Source organism: Protomyctophum parallelum, assembly GCF_964188405.1.
Source record: "Protomyctophum parallelum genome assembly, chromosome: 7".
NCBI classification, from domain to species: domain Eukaryota; kingdom Metazoa; phylum Chordata; class Actinopteri; order Myctophiformes; family Myctophidae; genus Protomyctophum; species Protomyctophum parallelum.
Genome location: NC_139705.1, coordinates 44,193,377 through 44,210,214, shown reverse-complemented (window position 1 = coordinate 44,210,214; position 16,838 = coordinate 44,193,377). Strand labels below are relative to the sequence as shown.

The following is a 16,838-nucleotide window of genomic DNA, read 5'->3' as shown; positions in this document are numbered from 1 at the left end:
TTATTTGTGTTAATTACTATTCCCATTAAACCTTGTTCTTGCATTTGAAGACTGTGTGGGACAGTTCTTTCAGTACAGCTAGTGTATTCTGAAATATTTCATGTTAAAGTACAAATAAGCAAATTGCAAGTTGTTCAGCATTTTATTTATAATTCAACAGGAAATAGGTAGATAGACGTTTCTTGTGTCACTGCACCAAGCTGAAACTCCTCAATAACAGCAATGTTCACAATCTCAATTAAAAAAAGGTACAGTAGACTCAGTGATTAAAACTACACCCAGAATTGCATGCTGGTCCTGAGATGTGAACTATTAAGTGTATATTCCTTCAGAAAATACTGTAAGTTCAAGATCTTTGTTCCATGGTGAGTGTTGCTCCAACCTTAAGCTCAATGTATACCGTACTATATAAATTAGACATCATTGAGTGTTGTCACATCACTGAGTCACACTTGACTGTTTACTGAAAAATAGACCCAACATTAGTGTTTGCTTGCTGCTGGGGGTGTAAAACAGCCACAAGAATAAGGAGCAAAAAGCTGCTATCTACCACAGGGTTTTCCTGAGAATTGCAATTCAATATCCTAGGAATGATTTGGGCTTTGGCTAAACATAGACAAATTTCATGAAAATAATATCAGAAAATAGCAGCACTTGATTCTGCCGGTACCAATATCCTTGTATTTACTACACGGTAAAAAGTACTTCATAGAACTCAGCCTTGTAATGTAATCACCATGTTCCTATACAGTATCATGAAGATAAGCATGTCAGATAAATAACTTTTATAGTTAGTACCGAAGATTAAGTGCAAACATAAAAAAATAAAATGCATCAATAAATAACGAGACCAAATAAATCATCCTGGCTTGTAAATGGCCACATACTGCTCCAACATCCCCTTAGTGTGTTAACAGTCGACCTTATCTTTTAAACCAAATCATATCTCAATATTGCCAAGAAGACATACAATCAACCAGTCTTTTTATATTTTTGGCTATGTCGTCTGTTGTTCAGCCTTCTACTTAACGTTTCTGCACGGAAACATACAAATTGTGCAAAATCCGTATCCAAAATCATATCCCCATTTGACTGTGGAACCATGAAAAAAAGAAAATAGAAAAAGAAAAAAAGAACTCCATTAGGTTGTGAACCAAAATTTAAATTATGTTACAAGTATTTAATTTACAACTGATTCTTATCCAAATTAAATTATCAATAAGTGTATCCTGTATGGATCTTTATAACCACTTATATATTTACCTCGCTATCTAATTAGTTTATCAGGGTTCCCAAAAGCTCTATACTAGGTCCTCTAGTATTTCCTTCTTCTTCCTTTGTTAAAAATAGTATTTTTTTCCGCTGAATGGGGATGCTATAGGGTTCATGTGGTGAATTTGCCAATTAATGTGTTGAACATTAATTGGCAACTCCGCCAATATTAATAACCTGAATTGTATCCTTCTATTGTGGCGACCTATGAAAATGTGACATAACACTTGCCCTCAAAGGCATTTCAGCATGTCAGAATGTCTTCGACCAAGGAATGATAGAAGTCAGGTTAAAAATGTGAAGTGAAGTCAGCCTTAATTATTGTAAGATTACCCATATAGAAGGATCTTAACCCCAGCTACACATCCTGCAAGCTGAATTCTCATTTCTACTTTATTATTTTTTACTTCTTGACGGAAAATAATCAATACATAAATATTGAAGAGTAAAACATAAGGCCTGGAAACTTTCATACTCTGTCCTTCGGTTACATTTAATTACTGCTCAAATAGTCCTTTTAACCTCTAGCCCTATTTACATGAATTCCCCATGTCTTGGTCTGATCCGAGGGGTGTTGACTCTACATCCATTTCCTCAGAGTCTTTCCCATTTGTCTGTTCATTACCACATTTGTCAGAGCTCCTCTGTGTCATCTGCACCGTTTCTCTCTCTTCCTTTTTATCCGTCACTTGACTAAAGTCAGTCCTTGGAATTTTCTCCTCCCGCCCAGAGGAAGAAGACGGCGAGTGTTTAGCAGGACCTTCAGGCTTGGTCTTTGTGGGTGTAGACGCTGTCGGACTTGTCTGACCAGAGGGATTGTTATTTGAGGAAACTTTCTCCTCTGTCTGGCCATTTGCAAAGTCCCCTGAGGGGCTGTTATTGGACAGCACCATGTCATCCTCCCTTTTCTTCTTCGGTGGTTTTTCTAACTCTGCCTCCCCATCAGTTTGCATGACTTTGACTGGCTGCTCGGTGGAGTCCTTGAATTTGCTGGCATCTTTGTTTTCTTCCGTCAAATTGGTCTCCTCTTTTTCCTGCTCATTGTCAGGACTGGTTGACTGATCCATTTCATCTTCATCATCATCCTCCTCCTCATCCTCACAACCATTCCCTAGAAATTCTTCATCAGACTCAACCTCTGCATTTCCATTTCCAGTATCAAGTTTAGAGTCGGTGGCACCCTTGGAAAATGTGCCTTTGTCTCCACTCACCGTTTTATCAGGTCCCTTCTGAACCTCTGCTGCATTATCCATTCCAGCCAACTCTTCTTTCTGCACTCCCACTGCCTCTTCGTCTTTGCTTTTAGCCCGTGCCGAAACGTCGTCCCTTCCATCTCCATTCCCATCAGACCTCTTTTCTGCTTTCTTGAACCGTTTCTGAGTCTTTCGGGGGCACCAAACAAACTTGTCCTTTGGTTCAAAATGGAGATAAGCGAATCGCAGAAGCTCCTTGCGCTTTTGCTTGTCCAGTACGGCAAACAAAAAGTAGTCAAGTACGCTTCGTTTAACGCTGCTGAGGTTCTTCTTCACCAAAGTCTCTTCTAGAAAGAAGCGTACAAACGGGGCCTGATAGTGCTCAAAGCCAAGCTCTCCAAGGCTCTTCAGGATGCGAGTGATGCGCAAGTTGTTGTGCATATTGCTGGAGGAGGAGGACATAAGACAGAAAGGTAGAGGCTGAAATAAACGTACACAAAAACTTGTATTTCTGAGGTAGCTATGGTGAAAATAATTGTGACTAACCGTTCAAGGTTTCCAAAGCGTTCCTTCCAATTCTCTGCACGTTTCACTTCACCGGTCTTTTTGTCAATCAACTGGATACCGTAAAAGCCTAACATCAGTTCATAGGACTCCACTAGTCTCTTCTTGGCCTCATCGTTCTTCTTGAACGCCTATGGGGAACAAACATGGAGGAATGAAAATATAGGTGAGATCAAACATCTCCACAACCTTTTATGGAAGACAGCCGACTCTCTCTCCACCAGAACTGGCTCTATGCACTATTCAGCCAGAGCTGAGTCATGCTTCTGTCACCGTTTCAGAATTAAATAACATTTAATTTCTTGTGTTTCTTGAGTTTATATTACATATATGCCTTCCAATTGCTTGTTGTTGGCACAGTTATGTGCCTCAAACTAGAATAAAAAGGTTGCTTCATAGAGGCAAAGGTTGTTTCATATGAGGCGAATGCTCCAAACTTTATATGCATTTTTTAGAGGTAAAAATGTTTAATGTGACTGGAATTCTTATGCTCTTAGTGTCACGTCTCTTATCTGGAGCAATTTTGCACAAGCCATTGAGTTTTGTTTTAAATCAGTTGAAATGTCACTTCTCTCACAACCTTTGTTGTGAGAGAAGCTAGCTGTCTCCACTCACCTCAATCTCCTTCCTGGTAAGTTCTGAAGCCATATAGTTAACCCCAGGTTCCCGTAGTGGAAACAACCTGAGATGGAGAGGAGTTGGAGAAAAAAAACACCCAAATCATCCATTTTTATTTTTTCTCCATTGGGGCAATGTCTAATTGATTGATTGTGTATTTTATATTGCACTGTTTTTGCTCTTTTCTTAATGTCCTTTTTATTATGTTTTCTAATGTTTGTTTATATTGTATTGTTTGCCATTTGTCTTATTTTAATCTGTAGAGCACTTTGGTTGACCTGGTCATGTTAAATGTGCTAAATAAATACATTTTGAGTTGAGCAAGGGTGGACACTCTGCAAATCCACTGAGCTGGTCTTGTCCATTAGTGGTGTTTGACAACATCTTTAGCTCATTATCTTCTAACCTCTTCCCTGCTAGAATGTAACTTTCAATTATTTATCCAATTTGGAAAATGTTTAGGAGCTGTGAAAATCTTGTCGGTTCAAAATCACCAGCACTCTGGTGTTTTACATATTCAGCAAAATTATGATGACTCAATGTTATGCGCCTAAATAATACATTGAATACACATAAAAGCAGTCTCTTCAATGTTTTATATTATAATTCATTGTTCAATTTCTTGAACAATACATACCATTGAATGTAAGAGTGAACTCTCTCCAGTCTCTTGTAGTCTGTTTTCCACTCCTTATGGAATGTTTCAACATAGATTTCTATGAAAATGAAAGAGACATGCAAATTGTCATTACGGACATACGGACATACACAAATTAAAACACTGAGAAGACAAGACAAGTCCATTTAGTTACCATCAGGTGCAGAGGGAAATTGGTTGAGATAGAACTTCAAATTGTTCATCTTTTCCTCTGCACATTCATCATCTGTAAGGTTCTGCAAAAAGAATAAGCAAAAAGCTCAGCTTGCTCCACAGTTTGATGAATAAACTGATTTAATCTATCATAATATGCTGTTCAGACATTTCACTCACCGGATAACCTCGCCTGTAGTTCTGCATGTCCTTTGCTGCCCTCATATTTCTGGGCGCATGATGCCACTGCAAAGATATGATTATGAGCAAATTATGGACCGTTTAAAACATTCACCAGTGAAATATAAACTTATGCTACAAATTGTGCATCTTCATAAGTAGAGCTTATTTTATCAGTATCATTTTAGAACGAGGTCTATCCCTGTTTCAATGCCCTGGATAGACCAGCTGGGTTTGTGACCCACAACATTGTAGACTAAAGCTGAGTGCTCTAGCGACCAAAATACCCAGACATCTATTACGGTAGTATAATGGGAACTGCCCATAGATCCAAAGTCCCGTTAGTCCGAACATGCACTGCTCCCGTGCTTGCGGTTAGGTTTAGGTTTGCTCCCGTGCTTGCGGTTAGGTTTATCCCTAACGGTCCCTTTATCCCTAATGGTTGATATTCCATAAGAATGCACACAAGTTGACAGGTGAGTTGTGGCTGGTGTGGGGTAATTAGTGACACCTGTCAATTTGTGTCTCATACTACATGTGTGCCCCTTGTGTCATTTAGTGTGTGCTGCTGTAAATGTCACCTCATCACCCACAGAGAATGTTTTTCGATGTGAATCTTGTTGAAAAAAGTAAGTAGAGATATGACACAATTTATGCACTTTCAAATGGATGGCACAGTGCTATGCTGCCAGAGTGATACCTCCACGGAAATGCAGTGAGTTATATTATGATGTGTTGTGTATAATATGTAGATGCCTAGATGGAATACATGCAATGTATGGAATATCAGTCATTCTATAATCTCATGCATTCTAACATGAGTTGGAACCTTGCCAACTATGTGGCTACTGGCTAGCTTGGTGGTTAGCAAACCAACCACCAGCAGGCAAAAGCAATGAAGCAGTACGCTGCCTGAAAATGGCAGATGTACAATCTCACAAAACGTCACGTCGTGATGTTATGTGTACTTGCAGATCTATTATTTTCAGCAAGCTACACCACCAACCGACGCGCAACGGAGACCCGAGACTGAATGCAAGGCAAGGCTAAAAATAAATAATAAATGGGTCGTGACGACCCTTTCTTTCCCAGTAACAAAAATGACATATTTTCTGAAAGAGGTACCGAAGCGAGACCCGACGTCGACACTTTCAGTTAAAATATGTCATTGTGTTGAGCAAAAGACCCGACGGTGTGATGAAGCGTCATTTATCCTTCTCCATCACGCGATCGGGTGTCGCTCGCCAAAAAAGGGAACAGATCTACAAGCTAACAACGCGTCACATTTTGGCGAGCGTAGTGTTTATGGTGTGTGTGTGTGTGTGTGTGTGTGTGTGTGTAGATATAAACCACCCAGGTGACGAAGGAATAATTATTATTATCAAGGGTCTGGCCTAGTAGCCCAGTGAACTAGACTGGAATTCATTCGCTTTGCATGTTGCAGATCCGGTCAGAGCCTAAAAGGCGGATAGGGAAACTATGAGAGCATGCATGTGTGCGCGCGGATCACCGGATACGGTAGGCGGGCTGTAGATCGGATATGAGCACCGAGCAGCAAATAGAAACCAGGCTTTCCATAGATACTAGGTACTGCGGAAAGTCTGGTGACGCGAGGTTTAATAGTAGAACTATCTATTCATACAAGCGTGTTTTAACTGAAAATGCTGTGAAAGTTGTGAAACTTATTAAAAATGTAAAAAATCAAATCGCTACATAATTAAGTACACGTACTAGCGCGCTCCAAGATGTTTTGTTCTTGTCTTGACTGGTTCTGTTGCTTCTCGTCTGGCTCTCTCCTCCTCCAGCCGGGTCGTCTCCATCACTCTCCTCCGTGTCCCAGGTCGAATCATATTCACACACGCAGTCGTCCTCCATGGTTGTTTATTAAAACAGACTACCGACTCGAGAAAACATAAATATGGGTGAAATCTGTCTCACTGGTCGAATCTGGCATGAGTTCAACTTTTTATGTTCCAGTAAAAGCCGAGCGTAAGCAGACATGCATTATCTGCCCTTTCCTTCCAGCCGACGTCAAGATAGACGTGTTAAATTAAAACCGGACTTCCGGCTAGTGGACTTCAAAGTAAAAGTATTACTATAGCACCTTTCATGCATAACATGCTACTCAAAGGGTTTTTACACACAACATATAATAATACAAGATGTAAAACGAGCCATATAAAAACATATATTAGTAGTATATATTATTATAGTATATATTACGTAGGCTAACCAGGTGTAGGGCTATATTTTAAAAGTCCCTTTATAGAATTAAGCTTTTATTCTGAGAACAGAATCCATTCATTTCCGGTGGAATGGTCTATATTCTATAACATTTGAACTGTTTGTTTTTAAATGATTTGATGCAGCTGTCAGTCAGAGCCCAGAGCAAGATACCAATGCTGGTTGCAGCATGAGTGTGCACTACTTTTTCATGATTCATTCATTCATTCATTTAAACACACCACAAATAAAATGTAAAAACAGATTTGTCCATCACTAGCCAAATCATCCAATTATCCCTTCACTAAGTCCCTCCCCAACCCATCCTTGTCCAATAGCACTTAGAAGTGAAGAAAGCTTGACCTGCATAGCAACTGTTGCTAAACTATTTGGATTGGCATTGGACAATCACTTTTTGGGGTGGGATTTAGTGAAGGGCTAATTGGATGATTTGAGGCATTTTGTTCCAAAAATGTGTTTTTCAAAAATCCACCTGTTGGTGGCGCTATAACAGGCCAATGTAAAGGGTGGGATATATTCCTCAGCCTAGTTTTCACGTAAATTGCACACTGCGTTCATGATTTGAGGCTTTTTGTTCAAAACGGGCCAATCCTGCAAACTTGCCAATGTTAGCCAATTAGGATGGAATATGAAAATTCGGACAGATCCGTCTTGATAACATGACTATAGATACTGTGTAACGATTTGTGGGATTTTTGGACAGAATCTGGAGGAGTAATATCAAAAAATGTGTTTTACCTCCTGGTGGTGCTATAACAGGCCGTTCTGAAAAAATGGGGGAAGAGGTTCATCGTTTCAGTAATCGGTATGTGACACCCTCATACAATGAGTATGTATAATTCCGTAAAATTGTTCAAGGTTCATTTCACGACAGGGGTGCATAGCCTACTACTTACTGCAGCGAAAACGACAGTATGTTATTTAATTAGTGGTATCAGATATTGTAGTGACACTGGTGGTTATAATTTTCCACTCTGTAGCTCACTAACCCCTTGGGCTGCACAATATTATAAATATTTCAAATATCAATATTAGTATGGCTTGAGAAGTTGAGAGTGAGAATATGTTGTGATAACACACAGGCTATACATTTATGAAAGAGGTTCAAGCTTCTTTAACAAAGTAAGCTGTAGGCCTAGTGCACACAATTGAACAAATTCGCTTTTTTATCGCAAATGTAAGCATGTAGAAAAGGCTGTAGTTGTAGAAATATCACAACATAATTGTTGTTTTGTTAATATCATACACTGCATACAACCTCACTACCCAGTTCACTTGTGGTCTAGGCCAGTGGTTTTCAAAGTGGTTTCCCACAAATTAGTGGTAGTTCAATTTGTCTACAATTCAGGAAAAAGTAGAAATTAGGAGTGACTTTTGTAGTTGTTGTTGTTGTTGTTGTTGTTGTGGTTTTAACTATTAGTGTCAATATCACCACTGATTATCACTGTCATGATTATTAATATTTATTATTATTATTTATTTATTGTTTGTATTATTATTATTAGTTTTCATACTGTTCTTTGCTTGGTTTCACAATATATAACTTCTTTTTCATCAAAGTTTTATCCCACAATTTTGTAAAAAAAAAAATCACCCAGTGTCAATTATCTAATGTAATCCTGGACTCTATACACTCCCTCCACCAACCTGGGGAGAGCAACGGACTCGCCTCATGCTTCCTTCAATGCATGAGCGATTGAGTGTCCAAGCTGCTTCTTTTCACCTGACACAGTGGGGAGTTTCCCCGGTTGGACATATCGCTTGGAAGGAACACGTTATTCCAACCAGTTCCTTTCCCCTCCATCAGGCACCCCTGCTGGCCAGAGGGAGGCAGTAATCCTGGGAGACCAGGATTACTGCATTGTGAGTGTACCTACCCTATAGGGACACGGGGAGAACATGCAAACTCCACACAGAAAGGCCCTTTGAAAACCCCACCTATAAGGTATGGGCACTGATGACAACCGAGACAACACACCCCCAGTGCCCACAGCGTTCTTATTTTCAATATTATTTCACCATTGTATTATGCCTTTTGTGATCTCTGCATCATTGAAAATGAGGGAGGCAGACTTTGGTTCGACATACCATTAGTCCGACTGAATTAAGGTTGGCGAGGGGTCCGTTAATACGACCCGATTAAGGTTGGTGAGGGGTCCGCTAATACGACCCGATTAAGGTTGGTGAGGGGTCCGCTAATACGACCCGATTAAGGTTGGTGAGGGGTCCGCTAATACGACCCGATTAAGGTTGGTGAGGGGTCCGTTAAAACGACCGGATTAAGGTTGGTGAGGGGTCCGTTAATACGACCGGATTAAGGACAAGGTTGGTGAGGGGTCCGCTGCTCCGTGCTTGCGGTTATGGTTAAATGAGGGCTCTGCCCTGAGTGCCCTCAATATATCCCCAAGTATATGAAGGTTGAATGAATAAAAAAAGTTATTTTTCAATGAAACCTATAGCAGCTTTAGGATAATTTCTTGAACGAACGAACACACACACACACACAGACACAGACAGTCCTTTTATTTTGTTTTTTACATACTTTATTTAGAGTTTTTGTCAAACAAGACACAACACAACTCTTCCCAGCACGCATTTCCAGTAAGTCTGACAGGAATTAACCTCCCAATAGCCTATGTCTATGTCCCAATTAAGTAGGCTACAGTATACGCGTGTAAGTTACATTTGTATTGTGGAATGAGAATCGGTGGCTCCAGGCAATTAATGTATGATTTGATCTTTTGACAGTAATTGGAGAGCCACATTTTCACACATGTGTATCACACCATTAGAAGCTATAAATAGAATCATTGCGTTATTGCTGGGAATTGAATGTTGAATGGTCCCTGGTTTGGGTTTCTATTTTTGGTCTTATAGTTACTGTGGAAACTGCAGGGTTCTGCAGGCATCCAGCGTTGGCTGTTGCTTTTCACTGCTGCAGCGACAGGATTCAAACCTAATTCAACAGCTTTGAATTCAGCTAAAGATTTTAATATACATATTGGTTAGTGGGGAACCATAATCTCAAATTAGTTCTCTTACTTGACCCACAGCATGATAATTCTGGGGCGAACATTCGCAAAAAAACAACAACCTAAATGGCAAAGAGATTTGGATTTTGGAGTAGGTCTAGTCCACTCCTTTTTTCCCTTTACACCATCTCTTGGGATGCGTTGTGAGCTTGTAGATCGGCTATACTTTTGCTGAATGTATGCTCTCTCTCTCTGTCTCTCTCTCTCTCTTTCTCTCTCTCTCTCTCCCAGTTTACTGGGTTCATTTGTTATGGGTATGCACATCAGGGCCATGAGTCATGAGCTTGATTCTAGGCTTAAGGGTTGACTGGCCACAGTTGATTGGCCACAGGCTGACCAAATAAGCAATTTAAAACTGATTTAAGCAGCTGTTTCACAACTTGAGTGGAACCACAAAATGGCCGCCACTGCTATGCCCTATTAGGATGGGTAAATATACAGAGGATGCATCCCAGGAATGTGCAAACGTACTTGGCAAATTCCCTAACAACAAACAAAGTGGTATAATTTGACACTTAAACCTTATACAGTACTTTGTTGATCTGAGTCCACTAGGCAAAATATAACTATAGACCCCCTCCCTTTTCCCCTCTACACTGAATCTCTTCACAGAAAATAACGACAAGCTCACAACGTGTCATGAAGTGATTCATTGTGAGCTTATAGTTCTGCTATTTTTGGAGAATGTTGCCCTGAGAATAAGGATGCTCTGTGGTCATGTGGTACATTGGAGTACATACAGTATATACAGTAGGGGCGGTAGTGACTCAGGAGGTATAGTGCGTCCACTTGTGATACTGAAGGTTCCCGGCTCCTCCTGCATTAGTGTCAAAGTGTCATTCAGCAAGACACTGAACCCCTAACTGCTCCTGATGGGCATGCCTTGCATGGTATCCTGCACCGTCGGTGTGTGAACGGGTGAATGTAATGCACATTGTAAGTGTCAGATCTGTATGCTATCCTTGGCATATCAATATCATTGCCTGAATAGTGGCATCTCCCATGGAAAAGGATCTAGGCATTCGTCCACAATCACACCTAGGTTATAATGAAGTGGCTATTGTTTGACCCACCAATCTAATAACGAATCCCATATGGATGCAAGTTTGTCACAACCATGTTGATGAAGCCTTGTTTGCCTGTCATCAAACACAACAGACGTGGACACGATCGCGACTATTGTGGCTGGAAATATTGCCCAGCAAATATCTCCATGCATTCCAGTCAAAGTGAGTTTCCCAATGTGTCATTGAATTGAGACCACTTGCTATCATACACCTGCTCTATTTGTCATAAAAAAGACAAATATATATATTAAAGATATATGAGATATACAAGACAAACAAGTAATGTTTGTGAAAAGTATACTGATACTGTATGTGCAGATATAAAAGATAAAATTGAAAATGTATACCTAAACTATAAACAACAAAAAGGTCAGAATAATTATAATAATAAAATATATTAATAATGAATAATAACCCCGTGAAGAAATAATAGACAGAAAACAATTCTAATTATTTTAAATTAGATTGCTTATTAGGCATCTATAATGGTAAATGGAGTTTGAAGTTACAATAGGTTTGGGCGGGGCAACTAAAATTTAATTAAATATCTAAATACTGAATCTAGCAACTTAAAAACTGTCCGGAGTGTTCACATAAGCCTGAGTAGATGATAAAATTACCAAAAGTTGTTTTGAAAGTAAAATATCCCTTTAAGATGTAAAAAATAAATTGGTCTTTTTTTTGCACATGATACATACATTGGGTATACCATATACTGTAGGTATTCAGGTATTGGCATGTTATTGATCGCAACATATGTACTGTCAGTGTATATCTTTTAAAACAAAATCACACCCTTTTCATAAAACTTGGAACATTTAGAGCTTTTCAATTGGTTTGGTTCATTTCCTTTTCTTCGTCTAAATGGACCTTTATGGTCTGTAACTGAGAGTGTATAATTGGAACCGAATTGGAACCCTCAACAAGGGTCCATTTTTGAACCTTGGTGGGCCCCGGACTAGATGCTGATAGATAATGTTGTCCTGTTTCTGTCCCTCATGTATCCTTTGCCCCGGCCATCTCTCTCGTTTTCCTCCCATCCTCTATAGATTCGTAGAAGCATAAGCTCTGAGCTCCTGATCCCGGTGTGACCACCTTGCTCTCATTCTGAATCTTTGACTTATAATGAGGTGCTTGATTTGTGTTCAGCTCCAGTACTTAATGGTTTTCCTGCAGAGCCGCTCGATCGACAGGGGAAGCTGCCTTCAGGCACATCTTCTTCTTTTCTCCACGTGATGCCATGTGCCTTATCAGTGGTGGACAAAGTATTCAAACCCAGTACTTGAGTCAAAGTATGGATACTTCTGGTCAAATATAGCACTCTACTAAAAGTATACACAATGTGCATTGTGAGCTTGCATGGAGATTGGATATTTTCCAAGTCTTAGTCATAGGGTCGTAATGTTATTTTACATGTTTGAGTCCCAGTGGTGTCAAAAGTACAATATTTATCTTTGAAATGTAGTGCATGGTGTGAAAGTCATAATCTTCCCCAAATAAAAAACATACTCAAGTACAGTTACTTAAAACATGTACTTATGTAGTACTCAAGTACTAAACAATAAACATACTTAGTTACTGTCCACCACTGGTGCTCATTCACAGCATCACCAACGATGTCAAAGCAGTGTTTTTGCTTCAGCCAGGAGAGAATACCCACAAAAAACCGGAATACTTCTTGCGGCCCCTAGATTTGTCACAGAGACTACATTTCTTTTGGGAGCCTTGTACTCATTGCTGGCTGTCTGAATACCAAATACCAAAGTCATTGACATTTCTGACATATTAATGCTTATAGCAGCTTTAAGTCTTAGTGTTACAAATGGCTAAATATTTGTTTAAAGATAGACATTTCCAAAAGAAAATGAACATTCCTGGATGGGTTTTTAGTTTAGAGCATGAATCACATTTTCATGCCAATAAATGTCATGTTAATATTTTCTGCATTTTGATTAACAGTTTCCGTGCCTTGAATGGATTACTCCAGGTTAATGTCGCTGCCGTATCGGACATACCCGCCTTTTGTTTTATGTGTTTAATCCGCCGTAATGTAATGAATCAAAAGAAAATCCGTCTTCGTCGCGGAGTATGAGACTGGATGCCTTCGCTGTGATGACAAAACCGGAAATCGTCACATGCTGTGGGCTGCTAGGGCTTCTGGGAAATTGAGGCCAATGGAAATGCATTGGATGCAACGCCTCATTGAAACCAATCTTGTGTGCGTCTTCCGGGTGCACCAAGATGGTGGATGCTACACACAGATCATAACAAACCACGGGAGCTTTTTTTGATGGATTTTCGCGGATTAAAAGCCCAAATAATTCAGCGTATGCTCTAAAGGTAATACAACAATCTCGGCAGTGAAGGGGGGTTGATTAAAATGCGGGTTAATCGTAAAAAACAGTCAAACTGTTAAGCGTGTCTTTAACCCAATCCCCCTGTCCCATCCCGCCCACGTCCCGCCCCCAGCTCCCTCAGCTTTGAAAAGGACATGACTAACAGGCAGGCATGGTGTGGCTTTAAGTGCTGCTGGTTCCCCGATTATAGACTGAGGTTTAATTCATTTATCAATAGAATGGCTGGATTGAATCACAACACAACAGGGCCCAAACATGGCCTATTTTAGGTACTTAACACAAAAGCAGAGCCATGGTGAGCAGATCCTGCTGTGGTTGAGAGGAACAAAAGATCAGACAGCTGTCCACCACCTTCTGACATAACAGTAAGATCACAGAACTGTTTAAAGCAGGAGTTCTTAACGTTTTTGGCTGTGGACCCCCGGAAATGCTTTGGCCATGTCTCATGTCTTATTCAGGGACAGATTCTCCCTGTCTTCCAGCTTTTTAGTGAACAGAAAATACATTTTCAGGTGTATTACAAATCACTTCAATGTTATATTGTTCCAGTTCCAATTTTGTGTGCTTGTACTTAATTGTTAATCATTTTATGAGTTCTCTCTCTGTCTTGATTAGATGATATTGGTCAGATGTATTTTCTGTTTTCTAAAGAGCTGGAGAGTTACTGAGCAACCTTCTATAGCAATGGTTGCTATGGGAATATGTAGCTATTTAATAGTTATTTTAACAAATGTTTTATTTTACTTTAATTCAACACATTTGAAAAAAGTACACTCTCCTTTCACTCTTCAATTCATTATGCATTTTACTGTGACTCTATAAAGGAGGGTTGTTCGTTAATATGTTCATATTTTACTAATATAATTTGTGGTCACTGTCAAGAGTACCATACTGTATAGCCTATATTTTTATGATCCAAATCTAGGCAAAGAACAACAGAGAGAGACAATTTTCTTTGATCGCTTATATGCAGAAATGCGATAAATTTACTCCCTGTTGGATTATGAACACCAACATAGCATCAACCTTTAATGACAGCTCCTGGCCTGTGCTGCTGGTTAGAGTAACCATGGCAACAAGTACTGTAGCTATCACACTATAGTGTATTGGTTTCCAGTCCACTACTGGAAGTGAGAGTATGAGATGCCACTATCATGAATGCATTTAAAACATACACAGACATGGTAGAGTATATATAGTCTATTATAAAATAGGCCAGTTTCTGTGGGCAGCCTAACATGAAGCACATTTACCTGAGTACTGCACTGTAGGCTACTGTAAATGTTTTGAGTATATGTAAGTATGTACCTTTTGGTTTCACTCCATACATTTTAAACACAAATACTGTACTTTTTACTTGGTGTTTTGTGATAATAATCCAAATAAGTAACTATAGTAAATGATATGTAGCTTGCAGAGTTACAGTAGTTCAGTCAGATATACTCGAGGGGCTCATTCAGTGTTATGCAAGACCCACATGTCATTCGCTCAGGTGGTAATCAATCAGCTGACCAATCGGGCAGGGTATTTAAGATCACTTAGGTCTAGATTCTTCCTGCACCCACCGCCATGCACCCCAGCACCATGCACCCACCACCACCACAGCACCATGCACCCTGCACCGCCATGCACCCCAGCACCATGCACCCACCGCCACCACAGCACCATGCACCCACCGCCATGCACCCCAGCACCATGCACCCACCGCCACCCCAGCACCATGCACCCACCGCCATGCACCCCAGCACCATGCACCCACCGCCACCACAGCACCATGCACCCACCGCCACCACAGCACCATGCACCCACCGCCACCACAGCACCATGCACCCACCGCCACCACAGCACCATGCACCCACCGCCATGCACCCCAGCACCATGCACCCACCGCCACCACAGCACCATGCACCCACCGCCACCACAGCACCATGCACCCACCGCCATGCACCCCAGCACCATGCACCCACCGCCACCACAGCACCATGCACCCACCGCCACCACAGCACCATGCACCCACCGCCACCACAGCACCATGCACCCACCGCCATGCACCCCAGCACCATGCACCCAACGCCACCACAGCACCATGCACCCACCGCCATGCACCCCAGCACCATGCACCCACCGCCATGCACCCCAGCACCATGCACCCACCGCCACCACAGCACCATGCACCCACCACCACCACAGCACCATGCACCCTGCACCGCCATGCACCCCAGCACCATGCACCCACCGCCACCACAGCACCATGCACCCACCGCCATGCACCCCAGCACCATGCACCCACCGCCACCACAGCACCATGCACCCACCGCCACCACAGCACCATGCACCCACCGCCATGCACCCCAGCACCATGCACTCACCGCCATGCACCCCAGCACCATGCACCCACCGCCACCACAGCACCATGCACCCACCACCATGCACCCCAGCACCATGCACCCACCGCCACCACAGCACCATGCACCCACCGCCATGCACCCCAGCACCATGCACCCACCGCCACCACAGCACCATGCACCCACCGCCATGCACCCCAGCACCATGCACCCACCGCCACCACAGCACCATGCACCCACCGCCACCACAGCACCATGCACCCACCGCCATGCACCCCAGCACCATGCACTCACCGCCATGCACCCCAGCACCATGCACCCACCGCCACCACAGCACCATGCACCCACCACCATGCACCCCAGCACCATGCACCCACCGCCACCACAGCACCATGCACCCACCGCCATGCACCCCAGCACCATGCACCCACCGCCACCACAGCACCATGCACCCACCGCCACCACAGCACCATGCACCCACCGCCACCACAGCACCATGCACCCACCGCCACCACAGCACCATGCACCCACCACCATGCACCCCAGCACCATGCACCCACCGCCACCACAGCACCATGCACCCACCACCATGCACCCCAGCACCTTGCACCCACCGCCACCACAGCACCATGCACCCACCGCCACCACAGCACCATGCACCCACCGCCACCACAGCACCATGCACCCACCGCCATGCACCCCAGCACCATGCACCCACCGCCACCACAGCACCATGCACCCACCGCCACCACAGCACCATGCACCCACCGCCATGGACCCCAGCACCATGCACCCACCGCCACCACAGCACCATGCACCCACCGCCACCACAGCACCATGCACCCACCGCCATGCACCCCAGCACCATGCACCCACCGCCACCACAGCACCATGCACCCCAGCACCATGCACCCACCGCCACCACAGCACCATGCACCCACCGCCACCACAGCACCATGCACCCACCGCCATGGACCCCAGCACCATGCACCCACCGCTACCACAGCACCGCATGCACCCACCGCCACCACAGCACCATGCACCCACCGCCATGCACCCCAGCACCATGCACCCACCGCCACCACAGCACCATGCACCCCAGCACCATGCACCCACCGCCACCACAGCACCATGCACCCACCGCCACCACAGCAC

At 42.9% G+C, this 16,838-nt stretch overlaps 1 protein-coding gene across 1 annotated transcript; it reads right to left on the bottom strand.

Moving 5' to 3' along the window:
- Positions 1-108: 108 nt before the first annotated feature.
- Positions 109-6,651, bottom strand: ogfr (opioid growth factor receptor). Its single transcript, XM_083770180.1, has 7 exons — positions 6,370-6,651; positions 4,639-4,704; positions 4,460-4,541; positions 4,285-4,363; positions 3,645-3,711; positions 3,012-3,160; positions 109-2,910 (listed from the first exon to the last, which is right to left on the bottom strand). Exons 1-7 carry the CDS (start codon positions 6,511-6,513, stop codon positions 1,803-1,805), a joined length of 1,695 nt encoding a protein of 564 aa, XP_083626306.1. The 5' UTR covers positions 6,514-6,651; the 3' UTR covers positions 109-1,802.
- Between the last annotated feature and the right edge of the window lie 10,187 nt (positions 6,652-16,838).

Excerpts from the sequence above, each read along its gene's own strand:
- ogfr (XM_083770180.1), bottom strand. The coding sequence starts at position 6,513 with ATGGAGGACGACTGCGTGTGTGAATATGATTCGACCTGGGACACGGAG. Across the intron at positions 3,712-4,284 it reads GTTCACTCTTACATTCAATG|GTTGTTTCCACTACGGGAAC; the intron begins GTATGTATTGTT and ends TCTCCATCTCAG. Across the intron at positions 2,911-3,011 it reads CGCTTTGGAAACCTTGAACG|CAATATGCACAACAACTTGC; the intron begins GTTAGTCACAAT and ends CTCCTCCTCCAG.